Below are 26,912 nucleotides of genomic sequence, written 5' to 3' on the forward strand. Positions count from 1 at the left end.
CACTGTCAAGTTGTGTGTTTGTACATGTGAGTCATTTGTCATCATCAAGACAGGAGGGAGCTGCCAGACAGAGGCCAATCAAACCTTCATCACAGCCCTGTGATTCACAGGAGATATATGCACAATGCAACAAAGCGTGGCCGAGAACACGATAATATTCAAAGCAGGGCGATCATCGGTCTATTTGCTCTGTGTGCATTGACGGTGTGTGAAACTAGTTCAGGCCACATGCAGGGACCTTAGAGTGATATATATGCTAAACCTCCTGGCATGCATTACCCCTTTAGCACAGCATCAACCTCTGGTACTTGTGAATATGAGATAAACCTCACTGATGAATTGGACGCTCATTATCCTTGAACAGATTTATCAAGCTTCAAATATTACTTCTCCTTTTGCATATAACACTAAATGGACATAAATAAGCTATATTAGGAAGCTGTCTTCCTCATTACAAGGCTAATGACCATTAACTGCTTACACAGATCCTGTTTTCCTGCTGCACATTCTTGCTTCCAAGCCCTGTTTGACAGCAGGTCCCTCTAACAGTGTTGACAGTGGTAAAAATAATCAGAGAGAAGCCACATCCTCAATATCTTCTCCTTCCACCCTTAATAAGCTTGTTAGCAGGTTTGAAAGGAATTCTCAGAGATGTCTGCACTTCACGTGTGTCGGTGATAACATAGCTATCCTCATGACAAGCATCAACATAAAAGAAAAGGATCCTCAAATGCTCCTTTCCCCAACATGCTGTCATGCAGAGACACCTTCCACTAGGAAAGAATCCACCTCACTGACCATTAATGCTGCTAATGTGTCACTGCAAATGTATATATTTTGCAGGCTTCATGCATCTGCCGGTTCCACTGCTCACTCTCCGAGAAGTTCAAAAAAGTGCGACATGGTGTGCTGCATGACTAAAACACCCCAGCTGTGTCGCTTAATTGAGATTCACGATGTAATTTAGAGCACCATATGTGGATTCATGTGTGTGTCTCCAGAGTCTGCAGCATTATCAGTCATGGTCATCCATGTGTGTGTGTCTTTGTAATTGTTGGACTCATCATTATTTATCAGTATTGATTTAGAGCCTTTAACAGACCCATATTTCTTTGAGATGGCAGGACAAATTTGATTCCCCACTGAGCATTGTGGGATGTTAAAAATGGAGAGAGCAGGTGATATCAGGTCGAGAAAAGCAGCTGTTTGATGGATCTGATGACAAAGATAGATAGATAGATAGATAGATAGATAGATAGATAGATAGATAGATAGATAGATAGATAGATAGATTTTTGTGTACACAAACCATTCACAAGGTGAAAATAAGGTGAATTGGCATGTGACTGACACCATTTGCTTAATGGGTTGTTCCATCTCACTTCCCTTACAGATAATGGTTCCCACATTGCTGCCTTCTCTATAGCCAGCAATCTTAATTAGCATCCTAGTGCTCCATGTTCTGGTCAGTAAATTCCACTTAAATCCAGTGCTCTACCTCATCTGTTACAGTTTTTTTAACACCTCACAATGGGGTCTTGATCATGTGAAAATATATAAATGTGTGAAATGCAAAATGAGTTTTGAGTGTTTTCTGCAATTTGATATATGCAGTGAAATGCTTTTAACTGAAATACTGGCTTTGTTGGAGCAACAGTGATTTGTTGGATTGAGGATGTGTCTACAACAGTGATATTTATTGTGTGAGCTATGAAGGGCTTCGGAATATTTTCTCATATTGTATTTGCAAAAAAGAGAGATACAAAAGGCCTCAATAGTACACAAATCAGATGATTTCAGTATTACCTAAAGCTGCACTATCAATATTTTCTTGACTAGCCCACAGTGTGCTGTCTGTCTTGCACCAAATGGCAGACAGCTTGCTAACTGTCTACTAACTGTCTACTAAGTAGAGCATTTAGCAGCTAAAAAGAGAGAGAGAAAGAGATCTGGTGAAGACCAAAACAGAGCCAAAAAGAGGGTTAATATTGAGTGTCTGCTGGATGTGTAAATAGGGAATTGATTGCTAACATGTTTGCCATTACAACTTTATAAGGTCAAAGTTAAATTTAAGTGTTTCTATGATCACAAAAAGTTTCGATTTTCATGTGCATTTATTTACATATGTTGTATTTAGATACAATAATAAGAAATAAAACCCTTTTAGTCGATGGGATTATACATTTTACAAGCAATTAACATTAATGAGTGAGGAGGTCAACAGGTCAAGGTCAGACTGTTTTTTTGTGTGACAGTAAATTTGCCAAAACTTCCCAAATGTTGTTCCTTAAATTGTTATATGCAGCATGATGGTGAAATGGTTTGTTAGAAAGTAAGAACAGGAGGAGGAAGGCAGAAACTGTTTTCCCCAAATGCAAGAACCTTTTAGTGCGAGTACATTCAGAGAGGACGAACAGGGACATTAAGTCATTTTTGGAGGCTGTATTTTGAAGGACGCATCCTTTGCTCAGAGTAGGCCAAATAAACAATCTGTCAAGAAATTGAATTTTACTTCTTCTCATTCATTTTATATGTATGAAAAATGAACTGATAAATGTTTGATGACACAATCTGAAATACTATTACAGAGCTCTGGTTAACATCTGGCATTGTGTGGCCATTTCATATTGGAATTTGAAAAAAAAACAAAAACAAAACATAGACCATAGAAATCACAGACCCTGAAGATAGCAAAATTTCTTTGTTCTACATTCACAGTAACAAAGCTAAATGCATTCATAGTGAGTGCTTTCTGCTTCTGTTCAAAAAGACCAATCTTTCATATGGCCTTTTGGAGACGCTTTTCACCTCTACGCTAATGGCCTAAGCATAGTGAGCAGAGCAACATAATAAACAATAAACTACTTGAAGATGAAAAGACAGGAGACTTCTGACAACTTCTTACAAATGACTTGACAAATGACTGCAATTGGAAAGGCTAAAAATATACACTTTCACTGTCAATTTCACAATTCACAGATCAGAAATGATTAAAAAAAGATCCTCTCCTCTGCTTTATGAAACCTGTACCCAAAGAGAAAATACAGACAAGACATGATTGCAGAATATAAACAAACAACCATTCTGCCCAAAAAATCAGGCCTCAGAGAGACTAGAGATGCAAAGAGATTCACTCCAGAGCAAAGCCAATATCTGCGTCAGTTCTAATGAGGCTGTTTGATGTGATTAACTGCAGGGCAATTATTGATCCTTACCAGAGGCTGGAAATAATACTGATATGGCAGACTAACAATGGATTTTACTCCTGCTTGTTGTGTTTTCACAAAAGTTTTTTTTTTCAGTTATTGTCTTGACTGTACAAATGAAAGCAGAGTAAATAAAAATAGCCTACAATCAGGTTTGTGCGTTGGCACTGAATACATAAATCCGGATGAAAATTTTACAAGAAAGTAACTTAGCAGGATGTGTTTAGAATTGTTATTCAGCATTAAGTGGTGTACTGTGGGTCTGTGTTTAAATTCTGCAGGCACTGAGGATAGAAATCCCATCTGTATGGCAGTATGACTCCTTTGCTTTCTGACTCAGGGGCAAAACACAAACATCACACGCATGCACTCATACTGTATACACACACCATTCACCCCTGCCACCAGCCACAAACACACAAAAAAAGCCAGAGACCAGCACAGCGCCTCCTCTGTGGTTTTGGCTCTGCTTGGTTCTGGCAGCTTCCTCAAATCGGCAAAGAAATCAACCGAAGCTGTCGTCCAAATGTTTATTTGCTTCACACCAGATTCAGATGCCAAAAGAAACACAATCTGCTCTTTTTATGTGAGCAAATTCAGAACACTAGGAGGGTCTTTCACCCCGTTTCTGCTTCTTGGTCACCACAATCAATAAAAACATATGGATTGCCATATATTTTTTTTTGTTTTCATTGATTCACATATTCTGTGGCTCTGAAAACTCTTAAATTCTTCACAATGTTTTGCAAAAGACTATCAATTGACTACTTGATGAATGAATTTATAAACCAGGTCTGAATATGCAAAATAGAATATCAGATCCTGATTGGTTTGGAGGTTGCCCACAAACTTTCACCACCCTTACTATTGTATTCACTCACATAATATTGATCACAAATGCCTACATGAATGGCTATTTTATTTTCCCACTATATATTTCTTTGCTTGAATGAGTTTACATGTGCTTCTTTCTAATACTGGCATGCTGTGCTGTCTGCTCCCACCACAATGATCTGAAAACACAAGAAAAACCACAACATAAGATGGACTAAAAAAGATGGATTCCACAGTGCAGCAGCAAATGAATCAAAGGCAGTGAGCCTGAGATAATCACAGCGAGGCACTCTGTGGAGAGATCAAAAGTAGAATGTTTCTGCACCTGCCAGCGTCTGTGTGGCGTTTGTCAGGGTTGGCTGGCTCACCGAGGGAAACAGGACTACACCTCCTATCCTGAAGGGACCCCAAACACAAACTCTGGATGACTGATGACTCTGTGCGCACATCAGGACTGATTTCTCAGGTCTTATTTATAAGCATCTTGCTATCCGAGGTTCGGGGCGAAGTGAGAAGCAGAGGGCAACATATAGGAACGAGAGCGCGTATCATTTGCCGAGGCGATGTGTTGAAGTGTTTCATCTGAGGGGTGTGATGTCTTACATCCTGAGCACACAATCATGCAAGTCCAAATGGTTAAACAGAAAAGTGCCCTTTCACATGAACTGTGATATGTTGACCTGGCCATTGGGAATTTCAGGCACAAATAGCAAATCCATGCTTTTTTGTCTGTGTTTGAGGAAATATTGCCATATTGTACACAAAGCCTTTTTCCTTCAGTCTCACTGTCCCTGTTGTTCTTCTATTTCTTTTCTTATCTTATCCTTGAGAGGACAACTACAAGATTGAATTGAATAAGAATAAATGTGTGCATACAGTGGTGTCCAAAAGTCTGTGACCACCTTCACATTCAGTTGAATGGGAAAGAATAGTAGTAGTATATACAGACAGGTGAGAAATTAAAGGAAAAACAAGTGAAGAAACAGAATGACTATGCCTCCATCCAAAGGGCACGAGGGCTCACTGAGTGGATTGATGAGTATGAAAATGATGTAAATCATAATGCTGTGGCCTATATATATATATACACACACACACCCACGGTAATTTATATGCCGTACAGAGCCATAAATTAAAGTCAGCAGAAGCAGCATGTGGTCTGGTTTGAAACAGAGTGGAAACCGAGCCCAAACACCCACTGTGTCTCTCAGATCTTGGAGCGCACCTCATAGAGTCTGGAGATATCACCTTGGCATAGCTTCACCCAACGTCAACTTGAGTAGCAGTCTAAATCAGCCAGTGCTGCAAGTCCCACTGCTGCCATCCGAAATCACTCCCTCATTCAATAGATTACTCTATAGTGAGCAGTAAACTGAGATTTCAGACGCTTACTGTATGAATCATCATCACTTTGTATCATTACTAACAGGTGGGTGTATTGTTTCACATCTATAAAATGCTACACAATGTGTTGTGGGATTGTTAGCAGAGAGTATGACACTTACTTTTTGTCCATTGAGTTTTCCAGGATATTCAAATATAATTCAACAAGATACAAATTGTGCCAATTGCACCACTCCTGGCAGTTACATCTGAATAAAATCCAACATTAGGACTAATAGAACATGTTTGAACAACAGGAGGGTTTTCCTGTTCTTGCCATTCTGCTGCCATTGAATGCAACATTACTCTGGCTAATTAGATCTCTGCTATGCTGGGAATTATGTGATGCCACCAAACTCTATGAACTAACTGATAACAGTGGTAACGGTGTATGTTATGATTCATACTCACTGACAAAAGTAATGAAAATGTAAGTCATGTTACAATTATATAATGTGAATAGAGAGGTCAGTGTGAATGTCAGCAGGTTAACAACAAGCAGACCTGCTAATCACATCCCTGCTCAGAAAACTCGCCTTGTCTCATTACAAAATAACCAGCCTTTCTTTAACATCAAGCATATAACTCCTGAAAGCAAGAGCACACAGTTCAGTGAGAGTGTTCATAAAGCTTGAGCACAGGATGTCTGTTTACATCCTGCCGGAGCTGACCTCCTTGGCTCTGATGCACACTCAGCTCTCAAAACAGAACCAGGCTTGCTTTGAGGCAACACAATTGAAATGTGGGATGAAGTATTCTGGCTGATAGCAAAGTATTGTCGTCAAACCTCCAACCAAAAGGCCCTGGTTTTAATTAGCAGAGCATGAGAATCCCGTAGGACTTTATTTTCAATTTTCCAATGACTGTTCTTTAACACATTTAATCTCCCCAATCTGTTAATAACCTCTAAGTTGATTAAAGAGCATAATCATCTTTATTCCTTTTTAATCTATTAAAGCAATATCTCTCATATCCTCAAACTTTCTTCTGTCTCAAGGACTTTGGAAATATGAACACCAGTATGTGGCACTGATGCCATTTCTCGGCTCATTTTTCCTTCTGTTTGCTCAGAATGATTAATGACAGACAGCACACACTCATAATGTAACTACCCTCTGAGCCCAGGCTGGTACATTTCTCCTCATGTACATTCAGATGCCTCAAGTGGGTGTCAAATGTAATACATCTGAGTCTCTATTTGACTTGCTGGATTCAGTTCCACCTTCAGGGCTTTACTAACCAAAAGAGATTCTCCTCGCTTCGACTCACAAGCGCTCAGGCATTGATGAAAGTCGTGCCCCATTCAGAGCCTCGCCGCAGTGTGGCACGGAGCAGGCTGAACTGACTTATCAATGAAACATAATGCAAAATGTGAAGCTCTCGGTTATGAAATATTTCATTTTTGCACAGCATGAAAATGTAAATGAGGTTTCCGTAGATTTCATGTGAGGACATATATATAAGAGTATATATAAGAGTACAAAACACCTTACATTTTAGGTGCTCACCAGTGATACTGAGTTGATCTGTATTACAGTCTGGTCATGTTGAGATGGGATATTTTCCAGCTCAAAGTATAGTGACGTCAAGCAGGCCCACTTGACAGTCAAAGTAGGGTTTTTGATATGTATATTCACTGAAATTATCATCCTTGTTACACTATCTCATGATTTCATTATCTGCAATTAGATGACAAGAGAACTTTTGTAATAATTGCCTGCAATTATTGGATAGCCGGCGCCCATTAGCATTTCACTTGTTTCATGATTTAAAAGTGCCCTGTAAACTGCCAACTGTAATAGATCTATGAAGAACAATTACCTTTAAAGGGATGATAATTACAGACTAAGTAGAAAACAATTTACCTGCTCCTGCAACAACAGTACAATTGTGGCTGCATAGCTTCAAGAGGAAGGCGAGGCACATCTTATTTTCCGGTGTGGCACACTGAGTAAATAACATAAACCAATGTTCATGACATAAGGCTGTATTAATTAAAACAATATGTTAGGTAAAGGCTAGACTTAAACAGGAATAATATGAGTGTACCTTTAAAAACATGCTATCTCAAGTGAGATTCATTCACAGGTAATATACACTCTGGAGCCAGCAGTGGAATGGAGAGTCACTTTTCTCTGACCCCTCTGGCCACCAGACGAGCTGTTATCAACAAATATGTCTGTCGCCTGGCCTGGTCCCCGCTGGCGTCTTTAAAATGAGCTGAGAGAGATCTCGGCTCAAAGTGGAAAATGTCTGCTTCCACTTACACTGAAAATATAAACAACAGTTGGACAATGAATGTCCCTAAGTGACATTCTTTGCTTCTCTAATTTCCAATTTATGCTGCGGCAGAGAGCATACAAATCTTTAATTAGCCTGTGTATTAGATGTCTGTGAGTCTCAGAAAGTTTGGAGCAGTTTTGTCAAATTCAAATTACCATCAAAGTTTTCGACATTCTTTTAAAAATGTCTCTCAGAAACTAAAGCTGAAGGATACGTGTTTTTGTTCTGGTGCCATAGCAACGCAGTCTTACATCTACTGTGGAAATGATGAGCAGGAAGTGCATCACCTGACTTAATTCTCCAGTGAGTCTACTAACTAAAATGTTAAGAAAGCGGTGTACTCTGCAGGTGTTTTTTCTCACGTCCACTCAGGTCTGTAACAGGTGAAGACATACACTGATGCAACCTCAGACTCTATCAGGTGTGTAGAAGACTGGTGAAAGCATAGAGAGAGAGAGGAATAGGTCAGCTCCATTAGTCATTTATTGGCTGTTATGTGGCTGCCATCTGCTGGTTATTCCTGTGCAAAATCTCAACCCTGTGCTTTACCCCAACCCACCACTAGGGGGGGTATTGTACCACTGCCTGTATTGTGTGAAATTAGTAGGCTCCAAACTGTTTTTATGACTGGAAAAAAAACATTAGTTGATAAAAACTTACATCCAGTGGGGTTTTGTAACCATTTTTCCAGATAAAGTCTTGTGTTTTGTTTCTTTTATCTCACAGATAAGGCCACCAATTCCCCAGCACTATCACCATTCTAACTTCTCAGAGATATGGATCAGTCATACAGGCTGTCTGCCTCTGTCCAATAGTAACCCTGCAATAACTGCCACCCTTTATCAGAGAAAAAAAGCACAATAACAACATGTACTTATGGATAAGAAACCTGACAGTGATAATATTACAAGTCGAAGTGTAATAAAAGGGGCCTCTACGCATTTATACAGTCTATATATGCAATAAATTCCTGGATAGAATAGTACACTAATCATTTCATGGCTTCATAAGGAGGATTTTTAAATCATTTGCCCTAGCAGAAATAGTAATAGCTGAAGCTAATACCCAGTGATCATTATAATCACTGATATAATGACACCATGTCAAATTATCCAGCAGATTAAATTAATAGCTTTTATTGCATGTTGAACCCCTGTGGAAGGACATTTCAAAAAATAATGACAAAATTCATCATGCTGTGTGTTCTGTCACACTACACTCACTAATTTAGTTTTCATAGGACTGTCTTTGTGTTTAATTCTAAGCAATTTTGGAAAACAAAAAAGCAGTTTCATTGTTGTTCTCTCATCAGTTCTTTCATTTTGAGATTCTCTTCTATGAACGAGGATAACAACTCGTCTTTGAGCGCATCTATTGAACAGCTGAGTGGGCAATTTTGTCTTCAAAATCTGCTCTCCAGTGCTTCGCCGTGATGCAAGGCTGAAGAAACGATTCAAAACAAAGGAAAATCACATGCTTACGATGTATCAAGGCTTCATCTGTGACAAGTGCAGGGCAGGCCAGCAAGGACAATGGTAGAACAGTTGTACGGGACACAGTGTTCAAATCTCCAGCCAGTCCTGTGACTTTCATGATCACATGATGTCAGAGAGTCTTTGGCCATTCAATGTGGCATGATCAAACAGTGAAATCAAGGTCTGGGACGGTGAAACAGCAGGAGGCTTTTGTCTGTTTAAAGTCATTTACTGGTGTGAACTATTTTTTCTTTTGAGTGTGTGTTTGTATTATTGAAACATGTTCAGAATTGTTGAATTATTTTGTAACTGCTGTACATCTTGCACAAGCTTCATTTGTTTAACTGCACACTTCAAATTGAAATACAAACTTTACACAAGTTTTCTATTATATTTCTACCAAAACCCAAAGTATGTCATAATTCATCCAAACAATGTAGGAATGATGTTATCTTTTCTGTACATAACAGGGTCAGGTGGAAATTGTCTTGGAACAGTAAACAAGGTGAGTTTATTTTTTAACCTTTACATACTTTTTCCCACACTAATCCTCTTAGGCAATAGGGTGCTGAGTACTTCCCCAGATGAGGCCACACTATGTTAAACATTAAGCTAAAGCCAAAGTCAGCTCAGGAAGCAGTTGCCTCAGGTGAAGGTGGTGTGATCAAAAGCAATAGTCCTTAAAAGTGAGGATAACTGTGAGAGAATGGCTGTAAATATGCCATGTTCACTTTTTATAATCTGCCAAAAAGCTTAAGAGGATTTGACTATGATTAAACCTAATACAGAAGCAAGCTGGAGAACAAATAATTAATATATATAATTAAAATAATAATATTAGTTATTGCATTAACTTTGGGCAGGTAAACGAATAGTTTGACATTTTGAGAAATGCTTTCATTCATTTTCTGGAAGAGAATTAAATGAGATGACTGAAACCACTCTCAGTGAAATGGGGAAACAGCTAGCCTGGCTAAATTCAAAAGTAACAAAATCCATCAACCAATGCATCAAAGGTTCACCAATTAAAGTGTTATATCTTTTTGGGTTAATCTGAATAAAAACTGAGGTATAAAAACAACAATGCGCCATTTTAACATGGTGATGCTTGTCCAGTGTAGAAATATGCCGCCAGTAGCTAGCCAGCTTAGATTTTTATGCACAGATTAAACAAATGAGATATAACATGTAAATTAGGGAGCTTTAGGGGTGCTAGTAGGCAGATTTTGTACCTTTGGCCAGAGCCAGGCTAGCTGTTTCTCCTTGTTTCCAGTCTTAATACAAAATTAAGTTAACCGTGTGCTAGCTAGCTCTAGCTAAATATTTAGCATACACACATGAGAGTGGTGTCAGTCTTCTTATCTAACTCTGGGCAAGAAAGCAAATTAGCATATTTCATTATTTAAATTAAATTCACAGTAAAGTCAAACTTTGCGCCCCTTATTTAATGCTGCTGATACATGAGCATCTCTGGAGTTGTGAGTGGAGTGTGAGTTAATGACTGACAGGGTTTTTGTTGAAGACATTTCAACCGGATGAGTTATATTAGCTATTAGTCATGTGCCCACTCCCAGTAAACACCATGGATGGGTGCTGTCATAGTGAGCTGTCCTATTATTCACTGTCTGTAAAGCAGCTCTAGGATTTGTCTGTGGATTACATCATCATTAAATTCTGGCTCTGTGCTGTTTGGCTTGGGGAGAAGATTTACCAAATAAAACACCACTGTACAGTATTTCAGAAAAAACATGTGAGGTGTATTTTATTATCATTGTCCAACTTTAAACAAACTATCTATTGCTCTTCCTATCTCTCATTCTCCCACTTAGTATCACTCTCTCTCTCACTCACTCACTCACTCACTCACACACACACACACACAAATGTACCCACTGAGGGAGCTGCAGTGATTGGTCGAGAATGACACCTGGCAGACAGGCGGGGATAATTGAGGATGCTCATTGGCTGTTGGAACTGTGCTGTTCATGGGCACTTTGAGTATGGCTGACTTGAGTAGAGCCTTTGTGTAAACATGCCACATATGCAGACATGGGGGAGCAACACCTGTGCTGTAAACTAAAGCAGTCTGATACATACCCTGCCACAAAATAGTACTGTTGTGAACAACACTGGAAGTTCTGAGTTTGCGGTGTTGACTCACACCCTTTGTTTACTAAGCTGCACAACAATAATAAAGTAATTAAAATACAGCCACCATCTGCTCTGTAGATAAAGTACTTATCACCTTGGTGCAATTTCCCTGAAAGAAAGATAGCAAACTGGAGTGCTTTCCTTTAAAGTAAAATGGCTATTAAAAGGTCAACAGCAGCAATAAGCTTAGCAGCGGGAAGCTCACAGCTGATAAGAGCATTGGGTAGTGTAGTTCATCCTAACAGACACATACTGAAGGCTGTATATCAACTTAAAGGAATAGTTTGACATTTTGAGAAACAGGTTAATTCACTTTCTTTCCAGCTGCTGGCTCCAGCTACATATTTACCTTACAGACATGAGGGTAGGATCGATTTTCTTCGCTAAGTTTTGGCAAGAAAATGACTTTTCCCCAAATGTCAAAGCATTCCTTTAAGCAACAGCATTAAATCCAGGTCACTGTCTCTGAAATGTATTCTTTTTACATTCTCTCTCTGAAAACACAGAGTTTGTTTGGCTTGTATCTCTGATTCTGGATCTGTGTATCATCCTTTAAAACCCATATTCTTTCTGTTTTGGCATAATACACCCAGAAAATAAGCATGCTGTACAGAAAAAGGCTGTAGGATCTGGCTATGGAAAAAGGTGAACTGAGCGCTAAAGAACAAAGGGGATGGGAGATTGCATCCTGGTGCCACGCCCTCAGGCTGTAGAGTCAGGGCCTTTATGGCACCCTTTGTTAAGCTGCTTGATACACTCTATACCCCAGAATCCCCTTTCATCTTCCATGGCATGGTGAGAGAGAGAGAGCTACTGAAAAGGTTGTGTGTGTCGAGAAGACTGTGCCCAGAAAGCATTTAAGCAATGGTATTGGAGAAAGGAAGAGGATAGGGTTGGAGAATTCTGATCAAACTGTGGGTTATTAACCTATAAAAAGGGGCTGCTACAGTTACCTGTGGTGGATTTACATGAAAAAACCATCTTTAATAATGGTTTATACAATTTCAAAGGTTCTCTAAATGTGCAGTATGATTTTTGACACCTGAACTAGAAGGAATATACTGGATGAAGTTGAAACCGTTTTCGTCTTAATCAACTATCCGAGAGGACGGATTAGGATGTTTCCCTTCATAATTTCACACAGGATTGAGGAGCAAAATTGTCAAGCCCCAGTTTGATAGATCAATTTACTAGCTGTTCCAGCAGGCTTTTCCTTTAGCTATAATTCAATCCCTCCCAGTCTAACAGCATAATCTATGACATGCTTGATCTGCTATTCATTTGAAGTGTCGTAGCATCCTGCTTTATCTTCTGATGTGGCTGAGACCTCCTTGACGCCAGCGCCTGCTCTGCCGGTTGCTAGGAGCTATTTGCTATATGCCGAGTCATTTTCATGGTTATTATGGCCCTGTGTTAGCTAACATACAACTTGCAATTCCAGCCTCCGCGTTGATGCACGTGTTACTGTCAGTAGAGGCACTAGAAAGAATATAAATTTCCACAGTGTCGCTACATTTTCATCATTTTCACCATTAAACGTGTTTCCCTCCTATTGTTCATATAATATTTAATGTGGATTGAGTGGGAGTCATCTCAGGTCACGTGTATCCAACAATAGATCTTTTCTTTGTACATACACATATACACATTCAAAGGCAGATTTACACACTGACACCCACACACACACACACTCACTGCTGTAGGCTTTTATCCTCAGGCACCTGGATTGCCAAGAATTACATAGAGAGAGACGTATTCATTTGGGGAACATACACTCTCCTTCCCAGAGACGAGTCTTCAACATACTCATTTTGTCCCAAGGCAGAGAATACTATTGTTGGATTAGTGGGGTGGTGTAGTAGTTTGGGCCTTGGGGAGCTCCCTGTAGGTGCACCCTTCTCCCTTTGACCTCCTTCCTCCCCCTTTTTGTGAAACTGTGAGGCTGTGGCGATTTATCTGTGTTAACCACATGGTCTGCTGAAATTAGGATAGAGTAAATATGACTGATGTCATTATCTATGGGTTGCAGTAAAGTGAATGTCTCTGAATGTCATTTTAGGATCACGGCAGCATGTTTGTAAAGAGGTCATGAGTGAGGATCTATGCCTTTATATCCAAGTGTATTCTAAGAAAGCTATGAAGTAAATGAGGAAGAAATAGAAACCTGTTCAGAGAGTTAAAAAGCTCAATTTCCACTATGACATTCTTCTCATCCTGTAAGACATGCTGTATTTGTTCAAGCTGTCTGCATGCACCAACACAACTAAGCATTCAGAAATGTGATGGGAGGACAAATGCAAACTTTTCAACTCTCAATACACTTTCATGCTTGACTTATTTGGTACAGAATGGTGAAAAAGCTCCAATGGAGTGCAACTGTGACATTTATATTTAACCATTCAGTTATCACTGCCATTTTAGAAATGGCATTTTCTCATTCAATTCAAGTGGAACCAATTTAAACTTGGTCAATTTGAATGCACTGTCTGGAAACTGTAATACCTATAAGATGGCGTACATACCCATAATGTAATGCTAACATTCAAAAACTCATTCTGAAACTGGTTCAGCAGAACTAAAAAAGCTGCTTTATCTTTTCAATTGTGTGATGACATGGTTAGTAAATTGCAATATGAAAGTCAATGGAATACATTAGCTTCACCTCCACCACATTTGCCATCACCGTAAGTAGGTACAATGCTAGTAGCTCTGTGAGGCTGTGCTTTGAGCTAAATGCTAACATCAGCATGCTATCATGCTCACAATGACAATGCTAATGTGCTAATGCTATGCAGAAATGATGTTTACCATGTTCTCCATATAAGTTTAGCATCTTAGCATGCTAATATTTGCTAATCAGCACTAAATACAAAGTACAGCTGAGGCTGATGGGACATAACCATAAACCAAAGTACTGGACAAACATTTTGACCTAGGTGTAACATTACGGGATCATGAAAGCTATTACAGTTCATCCTGAGGGGTGCATGAATACTGGTACCACATTTTACTGCAGTACTTCTAGTTACTGTTGAGACATTTTCACACAGAGCCACAAACGTAAGCCTCATAGTGATGCTAAGAGAAAAATAATCACCAAAATCATTAGGATACATCACGTATAAACCATGAACATCTGTGCAACGTTTTGTGCTATGTTGAGATATTTCACTGGATCAAAGAAAGCTTTGGTCTGCTGGTGGCGTAAGTGGAAAAGTTAGAGACTCACCAAAGTCATTAGGATTCTCTATCCTTTAAACAGTTGTCGGGATGTTTCACTCTAGACCAAACTGGTGGACCGACAGACCAACCAACGGATCGACATTGCCCTCCCTAGAGCCATGTTCCTAGCATGCCTATAAAGTCTCTGATGTGCCTGCAGTGGTTCCATGTCTAGCTTCAGAAATACAGTTATTGGGTGTTTTTACCAATATCCCCAGTAATTGGGGCATCATTTTCCTCCACATGGCACATCAAACCAGCCATAAAAAGAAGAGATAAATTCAGCAGTTGGGTTAAGGCTTTGAAGCTGTATACTGCGTGACAACCACAAATCAGTCTCAACACTGCGCAGTTCTGCATTTTAGCACCACATAATCACCAAAACAAAAAAATGAATACAATACCCTGAGACATCAGCAGCACAGTTAATTACACCAAAAAAAGGATTTTAATTAAACTTAATTGAAAAGAAATGCTATCTGATTGATATGCTCTCTGTATTTGTTTACCAAATTTGCTGTAGGTCATGAAGCATCACTCAATTTTGCAAGCCAATTTGCATGAAAAAAGACAATTCACCCATGGTATTACTTTTCTACAAAGTGCCAGCAGCTGAAATTAAGTAAATATGACTTAGTTTGGGACTTTTTGACCGTAAAGTCGATCACTGTGAAGAAATAGTGCTGCTTTATTTTCTATAAAATTGAACAGTGAGTTTTCACCTGTTGTTCACTGACAGATAGATACTATGATTCCTATGCATGTCCTCAGGCACAGAGAAAAGCAAAACATGTACCTATAGATGAATGTTTTCTGCTGCACGTATGCAATGGGCGGAGGTTTGTTATCGCTCAGTCTGATAGACTCAACTGGGTCACGCAGGGTCTTGCAAAACACATTTTCATGTTGCTGTCAGCCCTTGAAAAGACTGTGTCATCTGGGTCCTGAACCCCTCTCCCTGTTCACATTATCACTGGCTGACGTGCAAGGGGGCCCATACGTGCCTTCCCTGCACACTCCCCCTTGCAAACCACACCCCCTCTGACCTGACCCAAAGTTCAACAACTTTTTTTTTCTTTTTAAACAAGCATCAGGAAAAACGTGTACCACTAACCCCATTTCCCAAAAGCTGAGCATATATAAAGGTGCCTGTGAAGAGAACTGGGGGTTAGTCTGGGAAAGTGTAGCTTACTGGAATTGTGATAGAGGAGGAGTTGCTGGACTTTTTTGGGACATGTCTGTGAAAGTTTGAGGGTTTATCCAAGAAGGGTCAAGCTCAAGTTCTGATTTTAGCCTGGTAAAGACATCTTTTCTCTTAGAAAACAACTCATATTTTTTTCTGGATACATAATGCAGCTGTGGATTTCAGTTCTGAAACCATAACAATTTTAAGCTATTCTTATTGTATCTTTTTACACCTAAATTCCCATATTCGCTCTTGTAATGTTCCACTTTGACTTTGTTATATGCTCTGTCCCTGCACTTTACATAATAGCTCTTCAGTGTCTCTATAGGATGAGAGTAACATATGTTTTACTGCCATTTAAGGTAGCTCTCTGTTTCCACTTTCACTTCAGCTCTCCTGCCTCCTGGTTTGTGCGTCTGTCCCGGACGAGGGGGCGGTGGGGTGGCGTCACGTCATATCAGCCGCCGCGCTCTGATTGGCTGCCGATTCTCACCCGACACAGCTGTGATTGTTTTCTGCAGAGGAAGCTCGTGTCCCTGGTATGAGCTCTGTGCTGTGGAATGGAGCAGCACACTGTGTAGTTTTTTCTCTCTCTCTGTGCGTCTGCTAACGATGATGTGAAACAAACAACGTGATCGCAGTCCTTGTTGTTAACGCACAGGAAAACAAGGAGGAGGGTCTCCGGTTTAATCATTTGCGAGGCGCGAATGAACAGGAGAGGAGGTTTCTGTTTGGACCAGACACCGAAGACGTCTGGAGATCAAGGTATGGGGCAATGATCACAGCTTTTTCTCACTATAACTTAGTTTTAGGAGAGTCCTGAAAATCATAACTGTCTATCTCTCATTCTGCAACAGTGTATCTCTGTGCTTGTGAGCTTAATGTCTATTCGTTACACATATGTATCTAATTTCACGACAAAGATATTTCTTTCTCCCTCAGCCCAAAAGTGCCAAATGCCCAGACTAGAGGACCACTGCTGGAGCTGCTCCTGTGCATCAAGGGTAGAAACTAAGCATCCATCATCTGTAGCAAACTGGTTGGCATCCAAAGCTGAAGAAATGATGTCCATCATCACCTCGGTGCTCAGCAATGCCTACGGCTCCCTGCACGATGTCCGGACGGCCAACCTGATCCGAAGGGGTCTCGTCCTCTTCACGGTCGGAGTCTTCCTCGCCCTGGTGCTCAACTTGCTGCAGATACAAAGACATGTCACCCTGTTTCCCGAAGAGGTGATGACAACTTTGTTTTCGTCTGCCTGGTGGATCCCACCTTGCTGTGGCACAGGAGCTGGTGAGTAGACAACAATGGTGCCTGTTTAAAAAGTTAAGCAGTGCGTTATTAATCGTTTTTGGGAGCAGTTTGACCTATGTTGACCCAGGTTATCTGTAGTTTGTTGCTAAGTTTGGGACAAAGGAATGTGGGGAAGGGGAGGGGTTACAGTGTAGCAGCCTTTTCCATATAAAGAGAAAATGATAAGTAAAATAAAGTCGTTAAGAGTCCACTTTACTGTACATTTATGGTGGCCAAAAGCCTAGAAGTTTGAAGTTTATTTGTATGACAAGCCATAGTAAGCAGTAAAACGGAGCCGTTTTAAACTATACAGGGCAGAAAAACAGTAGTTTTCAACAATAGCTACATCAGACAGCTACTATTTGATCAGGGGGTAATGAATCATCATTCGGCTTTGTTTTTGTTGGCTATTATATAAGCCTTCCTCTCTTAGGCTGTACTGGACTTCATGGTTTTGTCTGGCAGTCAGTTATTTAAAAAAAAAAAAAAGACTTCGCACAGATGGTAGCGATTCTCGAGCTCTGATTGGTCGCAACAGCCGGACACGAGGTGAGCTGCGCGCTCATTGGTCGATGTCATAACGGGTGAGCTGAGGGGGAGGTAATTTCAGGTCCAGGAACCAGGAAGTTGGGAGAAAAAAAATAAATAAATAAGAGCGCCTTTGCTGTGCTCCTCCTCCTCCCATGTGCTGCAGGGCAGAAAACAAATGGAAGTGGGGGTGTAGCTTCGTGTTTTTGGTGACTGTTGCCTTATTAATGACTCTCAGTGCCACGTAAAGACTTGTTTAAGGTCTTCATTTTGTTAACTATGTGCAGTCAGTGCTCAATGCTCAGTTTACAGTTAATTTAATGTAACTTCTGGTATGTTTTAATGTCAGTTATTGCTGCTTTTTGATTTAACTTTTAACTATTTGGTCTATAAAATACACAAAAATGTCCTAGTTTCCCAGAACTGATGCTTTGTCTGACCAACAGTTCAAAACAAAGATATCATATCTACTGCGACAAGACATGCAGAAAAGCTAAGCTCTTGTTTTCAAAGCTGGTACAAATAAATGTTTGGTAATTTGTCCTTGATAAAAGATTAATTATGGGAGTTTAACTAGCTACTGGTGTAGTGTAGAATATAATATTCCTGTTAGAACTACAACTAATTTTTGTTATTGAATAATAACATAAAGGGGACAATTATTTTTGAGAATAATTGTTTGTTGAATTCGAAGTAAAAAGTGTACATATGTATGCTATCAAATTAGCTTCTTCCAATCGACCAACAGTTCAAAACCTAAATATATTAAATTTACCAACACATAAAGACAAGCAGCAAATTCTCAGAGTTAAACTGAATTACTTTTGCGTGAAAAGAAACAAGAAAGATTCAGATTGTCAATCAGTTAATTGATTAATTGGCTCATTGTTTCAGCTTCAGCTCCTGAAACTTTTACAGAGACACATACTGTATATTTTCTGTGATATGTTTGTAGCGTTCTTCTGTAGTTGTTTCTTTTGTGTTTTTTTGTTTAACTTCATTGACAAAATGTAGAATAAAGTGTACAAAACAGGACAAGAGCCTAACCTCACTCAAAATGGGGATTTTCATCAAAAGTCCATACAGTCCGATAAGCTTACAAAATAAACGTTGAGGGTTTTTGAGTGTTGTTACAGTACATGTATAAATGAGTTACTAATTATGGAAACGCATGTTCAGCAAATAATCCCACACAGCAGCTCTATGACAGGATTTGTCCTCTGGCGTTTCGCAGAATTTCTGCTTATCTTGTGTAATTTGGGTCTGTTTGTTCCTTTTCACAGCTGTTGTTGGCCTGCTGTATCCCTGCCTCGACAGCCATTTGGGAGAGCCGCACAAGTTTAAGAGGGAGTGGGCCAGCGTCATGAGGTGCATAGCCGTGTTCGTCGGCATCAACCACGCCAGTGTTGTATCCTTTCACAGTGCTCATGTTCTAGTGTCATAAATAACAGTGTTTTTTGTACTGTTGTTCTTCATTAAGGCCAGTTTGTTGCAGTCAAATTCCATCGCTAGTTTGGATAGGAGCTAAAGGTATAGGATGTCCCCTTACCCTTAAGAAGTGATGGAACGTAGTGCTAGCAGGTTGTACAAATATTTGGCTAAGTACAAATCCCATGCCAACATCGCACTGTTTGACTTTGTCCTTAACCACCCGTAACACAGAAACTAGACTTCGACAACAACGTGCAGCTCTCCCTAACACTGGCGGCCTTGTCCTTGGGCCTGTGGTGGACCTTCGACCGATCCAGGAGCGGCTTTGGCCTGGGCATCACCACTGCCTTCCTAGCTACTGTGATCACACAGCTGCTGGTCTACAACGGAGTCTACCAGTAAGTCAGCAATTCTAGTGAAACAGAATTTGTCCAAGTTGTTACTTTTGAGGAAACAAAACTGATGCCGTGCTTGATGATTAATCATCACTCTTCGCAAATTTCTGGTTTCGTTTTACACGCGCAATAAAAACAGTGTTGCCTGGTTTAAGTGTTGTCTATACAGCTGTGAGAGTAAGCCACACCCTGGTGTGAATGAAGTAAATAAAGTACCTGGAAGTACTCCCACCTGTCTGATTCCAAAACGGGACCTGACAGATAACACATGAGGTGCTGAGTTATATTTTCGGTTCCCCTCATCTCTTGGAGCCCAATTAACAGGCCCCCCTACCTGCTCCAGTGGCATATCATCAAAAATCCACAGCTGAGAAAAGGGACTGCTGCCCACGATATGTCGTTGCCTTCAAAAGGCTGCTGTAGCTCCTGCTGACTTTACAAGGTAGAAGCACAGGAGGAGGAGTGAGGGGAGATAATGACAGGTTTTGTATGTTTTTCCCAAATCAGAGATTTGTCAGAGATCTTTTAACGGCTTTGTGTCTGAGATGTGTTTTCTGACGCACATGACGCACATCTTATTCAGAGATTTGCCTGGGGGGAAAACAACGCAGTGTAATTTGCTTATTATATAACTTTTTTAGCTCTGGAGGGAATTCTGTTTTCATTTGACCCCCCCCCCCCCCCCCCTCCATCTGGGGAGGTCAGAGGTCAGGCTCTGCTGCTTTAACAGCATTAAACCTGCTCTGCATTACTAAGGATGATATTTAATAAGACAGTTTGTTTTTTTTCCCTCTCTCTTTCAGGTACACATCTCCAGACTTCTTGTATGTACGCTCCTGGCTCCCTTGTATATTCTTCTCAGGCGGTGTTACTGTGGGAAACATAGGACGCCAGCTTGCCATGGTAAAGTTTGAAACAATTTCTAATATATAATGTTGTAACCTTAGAGTCAATCTCTAGCTTTAGTCAGTTCTTAGTCAGCAGTTATCAGTCTCATGACTCATGCAAGTATAAAGTTTAATTGTCACTTCTACAGAAATGACGACGATAGAAGCTGTTTCTTTAGTTCCAACAATGGGAACAAAGTTGATAAATGAAATCAAACAAGTCTTGTATAATTAACGTGTGAAGACAAACAATAAGGGTTTGGGTCCCAAAGTTCAGCATTTATCTTATTATTTGCTGGTTTGTGCCACTTAAAAACGCAGTGATCTTGGAGGAAGAGTCTTGCTTGCGGTGAACTATCCCTCTCAACAGCTGCCAAAGCAGTTTCAGTACTGCTTTTCTGATTTGCCATTTGAATATAATTCAGGGGTAAACACCTGTGTTTCTGTGTGTTGGTTTGGAAGTCTGTTCCCTGTTATTCACACAAACTATTCCTCCACATTTATTGGAATCAGCCATCAAAGAACTTGTCTGTACTCTTGTCTAGGCAGTTAAACAGAAAACAATGGAGTCAAAAGACTCCCCTTCACCACATGTGCTTTATTTGCAGTTATTTAGCTGAAGCAGAAGAGCAGATAACATTGTCAAAAGAGCTAAAATTGCGCAAATAGCACCGGACGCCCTGCTTCCTTCATAATTATCCCATCAAGTCAGCTTTGATGTCTTCATTAAGCGTCTGCCCAGAAGCCTCACCTCATTCTGTCTGTAAAGTAAGAGTCCCGTCACTCCCTCAGTTTGACTCAGTGAAAGCGTGAAAGCAGATTAAGAGCTGTTGTTTTTCACAGTCATGGCGAAGACACAGAGCCAGTCAGGACTCGGCCGACCCAGAGGGTCATTTGCTACTTGTTGTTTTTGTTTGTGATGAGGCCTGAAGAATGTTGGCACAAGTCTACGCTCGTGGTTTTGTTTCGTGTTTTTCTCCCTTTCGCTCCAGTGGGTCAGTTATGAGAAGGATTGAAGGATTTTTTGGGTGGCTTTTTCCTTCTTTTAATTTGGGTTCAAGCAAGTTACAGTGAAACAATCAGTTTGGCAGCATTAACCATGCAGAATTAAAAAAAAAAAACAAGCCCCGCTCTGTCCAGCTCTTGTACCGTTTAGATCAGCTGAATGGCTACATTTTGTTTTATTTTTACCAAGTTACAGTCAGACGTGTAGTTTTAGAATCCATGTGTAAATAAGGAAAATATAGCTGAGTACAGAAACTGTTGAGACCTTTATGTCTGAATATAAATGAGTAATGAGCAAAGCATTATGCAGTTTTCCCATGTTGAGCGAGCAACCTTCCCTTCTCTTCTTTGTTCAAAATATTCAGCTGACATTTGGAAAAGAACAAATCATCAAAACAAAAGGGAACTGAAAGAAAAATTGCCTCTTTTTTTAAACACTGTTTGTTATGTTAAGGCTACTAAATGCAAATAAAAATCAGGAAATTGTCCATGGAGTTTGGTTTTAGCTGCAGTTTTATTTTGAGTTTATAGGAAACTGAAACTAATGTGTTCATGTGTGATTCCGGACTTGAAAATGAGAGCGTTTGAGTGAATGTTCTGTATGTGAAGCTGCCTGGACACATTACAGGAGCATGATTTCTACTGTATCCAAATGTAACTATTGTATCATATTAACAACAGGCTTCTTCTTCTGCCTTCCCTCAGGGTGGTGTTGAGAAACCCCACATGGACTGAACAGTGGAAAATACAGAAAAACCAGGCGAAAGACACCCGATGCAAAAATAGACTAGTTATGTGAAGAACGAGGAGGACGACAGGAGAGAAAAGACTCATTGTTTCGACTTCATCTGTTGTTCTCATAACAGAAGTGCGGGTCAGAAAAGCCCCTCATCTAACGTGCCATGTCCTCTGCACCTCCTCATGGCCAAACAACCTCTCCCTCCCACCTCTGTTGTACTCCATCATTAGCATTAAGGCTTCCCTGCCTTTCATTTTGTCGTTTTTTGTTTTGTTTTTTTTTTTTGAAGTGAACTGTTGACTGGTTTTATTTTCATGCTGGAAGTGTGTATCTTCCTGCAGTTAATGGAGTGGAAGCGTGCGTGTGCTTTAGTGTGGATGTATCTTGGTCTTAGCAGAGAAGACATGCAGGGGGTGCTATAATGTCTGTTTTTTCAATTAGCCTGAATTAATATGATCCTAAAAGGGAATTATTGTATGAGTGGGCATAAACACTGTCTTTACTCTCACGTAGAAATGTATTAAGTGGACGTAGTGGTACCACTGTGGCACAAGGGGAGATGTATGTTCCCAATCAAACCAAATTAAGTATTTATTTTGTGGATTCTTGAATGACCCCAAACCAAATGTACTGTATGTTTCATAATGAATGATAATTCCCATTTTGAGAAAAATAGTTCGATAGTTTGGAAGGAAAACTTTGATGTTTTTGGAAATACGCTTCTTGTTAGAGGGAAAGATGAGAGGATTGATATCGATCTACTCACCTAAGTGGAGCTATAAATTTAAAGTGACCATGAAACACTTAAATGCATGGAAGTGCCAATTAATTTGCTACCAGTCTGTACTGGCCAATATTCACCTGTATATAGGACTTGAGAGAAGATATAGGACAACTGATAAGATATTTGGAGTGGAAAATTCTCAATACAAGTTATTTACCTGTGAACAGTATCGCATTCACAGCCACCACTCAGCACAAGATCACATTGTCATTTTTAAAACTACTCTGAGACCTTCAGTATGTTGTTGTGTCTGTTTCTGAGTAGTCTCAGACAGACAGAGGATTGTAGGAGAGAGTGCGACATCAGAGTATTAGTGTGGACTGAAACAACTGCCAGCAATGTGCTTTTTTTTTAGTTTTAGCAGAGTGAGGACAGCCACCAAGATAGAGTTCTGAAAGAATGTACCAGGAGTATTCTACAACAACTTTTGCCAGCACCTGTGATTACTGTAAAACCAGTTTAAACTACTTTCCAGCGCATTTTCTTTTTTGACCTTTGTGACCACGTGTTAAATGTCTTGTGGAGTGAACCTGTGATTCCCATTGAGACAAACATTTTACTACATTTTCAACTTAGATTACATCTTCAAACTAGTGGTGATAGTTTGGGAACATACACCAGGGTGATGGAGGGGGGCTGAGGGAGGGGGGGCATTATTACTTAAGATTTGCAATCTGTGATTGCCTGTGTATTATAGAATGTAGTGCTTTTGTCACTATAACAGTTTAGTTTTATCATTTGTACAAACATAATGACATTACTGCTTGTATGTATAATGGCTTGCCTATGTAATCAGACAGGTATATTACCATACTAGACCTACAGTATGTTAGCTAGTGTTTGGGGGTCTAGAGGATTAAGTGCAATCAGAGTATATACATGAGCCGATTATTATTCTTTATTTATTATTATTTCTGACAAAGGCTAAAAAAAGTATAACTCGTTGTAAGTATATGCAGTGTGGATACTTCAAAAAAAGCAATAACATCTTTGTTTTTTGTGAACCAGAATTTTGTCAGAGATTACATGCCTTTTAGAGTCAAAACCAATGACTCTCATCAGAGAGACGACATAAAAAATATATATATTGTGTCAAACTGTTGTAAAAAATCTCATTTAGTAGCATTATTGAAGGAAACCTGATTTATTTTTTTAAAGACTTTTAACGGCAGATCACTTCAGGTTCATCTGCTTACATTCAGGTGTACTAAACTGAAGAGGAAGCTTTATTTTTTTGAGGTGGTGAAGCACCTTTTGTTTCTGTGTATTAGAGTTTTCTGTGTGCATCTGATATTTCAGCTGTGTATCATTTTTGCTACCTTGGATTTAAGTGAAAAATAAAAACACCTAATAAGGCGTGTGTATAGTCATTACTTACACAAATTGGATTGATTTAAGGGGATTTTAAACTCGGCACTTAGGACTCTGTAGTTTCCCTGGTCTATAAACCTGATACCATCATATACATATAATTCAACTGGGTTTCAGCCAATTATTTAGCATTTGATTACTAGACACCAACCTAATTGCACATCTCAACAGCTTTAGTAAAACAATAACCTTCTGATTTTTTTCTTTTTTGGGTGTCAAATGCAGCAGCAGCTCAATTGGGCCAGAGCTTTCTGGGGTGCTGATGATGGCATTTGTTGTGTCTGCTGTCACAGCCAAGTTGAATAGATGAGGACGCTTTTGTCTGGGATCTCTGTCAGTCTCCAGAGCCATAATATGTCCTCAGCTGCATCTTCTCTCTCTCTCCTCTGTAAGACCCCTCCCCACCCCCACCGAAGAACCCCTGAAACTACCCTGTGTACCCCTGTGTGTCACTGCGATTGGGAGGAACTGCCCCCCCCCCGTCTACCCCCTCTCAGAACACGCCTTTCTGGAGGGCAGACGTCTATTTATACCTAGCGGGGGACTGACAGTTAACCTTTTGCTCTGGGGGAAATTTCTGGGAGTGGGGCCAATATCTGTGGGCTATTCTGAATCAGACCCTCGTTCTGGAAGGCTCTTTATACTTCCCTGTTGTATTTCTATCTATCTATCTATCTATCTATCTATCTATCTATCTATCTATCTATCTATGCCTCCATCTCTCTGACAGGGCAACGATCCAACGCCACACGCCACTTCTCCTCTCTCCCTCCTCTTCCAGTCTCCTCCTCTTCTCAGGCTGAATAATTGGCTGAGCTTCAACCTCCTTTCATTTCCAGCCACAGCAAACTGAAAGACTCCATTAGAGCACCTTCTTATTGCCAAAAGAGCCCCCCTCTTCTCTCTCTCTCCCCCTTCCTCTTTCTCTGTCCTCTCCTCAAGGCCAGGGCCCATCTGATCTATTGATTTGCGCCATCTATAGGTTCGCCTGGTAGACACTTCAATTTCATCTCCTTGGAGCATCTTTGTGTCATTGATTGTACCATTATTGTGTTATATAGCTTGCATTTTGAACACAATGATGTGAACATTTAACAACTACAGATTTAAATGTGCCCATTTTAAGTTATTTAACTCACTGTTTACTTCTCTTTAATGTTTTTAAATCATGTTTGCTTACTGGACAGTGATCATTGCATATAAGATTGGTGCATAAATATGCATAAATATATGCACAGAGTAAAAGCAGTGCAGTTTTCTGATTATCCACATCAAAGCAGCAGCTATAGATATGGTATATATTTGGAATGAATATTTATATATGATTGGTACTGTATACATGCATAATGTGAAAAATAATATAAATACAGAATTATTATGTGATAAACATGTTTATATAACTTATGAATGTACAATATATACAACAAATGAGATTAAAGAATACAGTAGCACAATATATATGGATACAACAGAATGTACTGTATGTAGATAATATGTTACTTTACTGTACAGTAGGGTAGTGTAGAATTTTTGTAGAACTAAAAAAGTCTCGTCAATAATCTATAGCAGTTCAGTTGCCTTTGATTTAGCTCTTATCTGAATCTTATCTGTTTGGCTTTGAGAATTTATTATGAAGTGGCAATATCTCTAAAAGCTAACTTGTCACAGAGTCAATACAATTATTGATTTGCACAGGGAAGAGGTGTGATCTTCACACTTACATTAAGAAATCAATACTAGACTAAATTACTTCTTCTTTTGACTTTTTTTTACAGTATTTGCTCTTTACCTCGGGGCCCAGTTTGTGGATGGTGGAAAATAACTGTACTTCCATTGTTCCCTGTATGATATAGATGAAATGTTGTTCTTTTTACTGCGCTACATGGCAGTTGGAGTTAATATTCAGATTACTCATAAAAATCATGTCATAAGTTTAGAAAATATAATTGATTGTAAAAGATTAAAGCAGCAATTCCTAACCTTGCTAACTTGTGTTGTGCCTCACGTTTCAAATGTGTACATATGGATGTTTTTCCTGCTCTCCCTCCCTGTTTATCATCTCACAACTCCTCGGAGAATTAGTACTTTTACTTTACTCAAATAAGACTTTTACTTGTGTTGGAGTATTTTTATATTGTTGTACTGGAACTTCTACTTTGGTAAAGGATCTGAATACGTCTTCCATCATGCCCCTATCCTGATTGGATGCAGATGGCCTGTCTCCCCCTGAACACAGTAGTAAACTTCCTATCACAAACATTAAATATATCCGTCAGGTGTCATTATATAGACATCTTAACAAAGGTTTGCTCTGATTCTTTGATTTGTGCACCCACTCTGAGGCTAAACTGGTATTTAGCTCTTCTGGACTAGACTGAGTTGAATCTGAACAACTTATTTTCATACTGAGAAGTAAAACAGATACATAAAGGTGACAGTAGATATTGTGCAGGAGTAAATCATGCAGTATATATGAGATTACAATGCTGTCTACTTAGTGGTGATGGCTTTTGTTACCACCAGATGACAGTATTTATCCTCTCAGCTTGTCTGGACCTCATTACCGTGACATCTATGGACCCCTAGTGGAGGGAAGAGGAACAACAACGTCCTGCAGTGCCTGATCATGCAATGCAGGTTTAACCTATTCATCTAACTAGTTTTCAGAGGACTCAATTTTGATTGCATTAATCTCCTGAGCCTTTAGACAACATACATATATAGATATAGACTGTATTT

At 39.7% G+C, this 26,912-nt stretch overlaps 1 protein-coding gene across 4 annotated transcripts in view; it reads left to right on the top strand.

Moving 5' to 3' along the window:
- insig1 (insulin induced gene 1) overlaps nt 1–24,158 on the top strand; it is a 255,924-nt gene extending 231,766 nt beyond the window's left edge. For 3 of the 4 annotated variants that reach the window (XM_051066888.1, XM_051066889.1, XM_051066890.1), the window contains exons 2-6: nt 16,681–17,033; nt 18,845–18,969; nt 19,224–19,390; nt 20,191–20,290; nt 21,985–24,158. In XM_051066888.1, coding sequence (XP_050922845.1) covers nt 16,697–17,033; nt 18,845–18,969; nt 19,224–19,390; nt 20,191–20,290; nt 21,985–22,014 — 759 coding nt within the window. In that variant the 5' untranslated portion in view covers nt 16,681–16,696 and the 3' untranslated portion in view covers nt 22,015–24,158. Of the gene's footprint in view, nt 1–15,670; nt 15,852–16,131; nt 16,280–16,401; nt 16,506–16,680; nt 17,034–18,844; nt 18,970–19,223; nt 19,391–20,190; nt 20,291–21,984 lie in introns of those variants that run through there. The other variant, XM_018695368.2, reaches the window with a different exon arrangement.
- The last annotated feature ends 2,754 nt before the right edge of the window (nt 24,159–26,912 follow it).

Source organism: Lates calcarifer, linkage group LG24, assembly GCF_001640805.2.
Source record: "Lates calcarifer isolate ASB-BC8 linkage group LG24, TLL_Latcal_v3, whole genome shotgun sequence".
NCBI lineage: Eukaryota > Metazoa > Chordata > Actinopteri > Centropomidae > Lates > Lates calcarifer.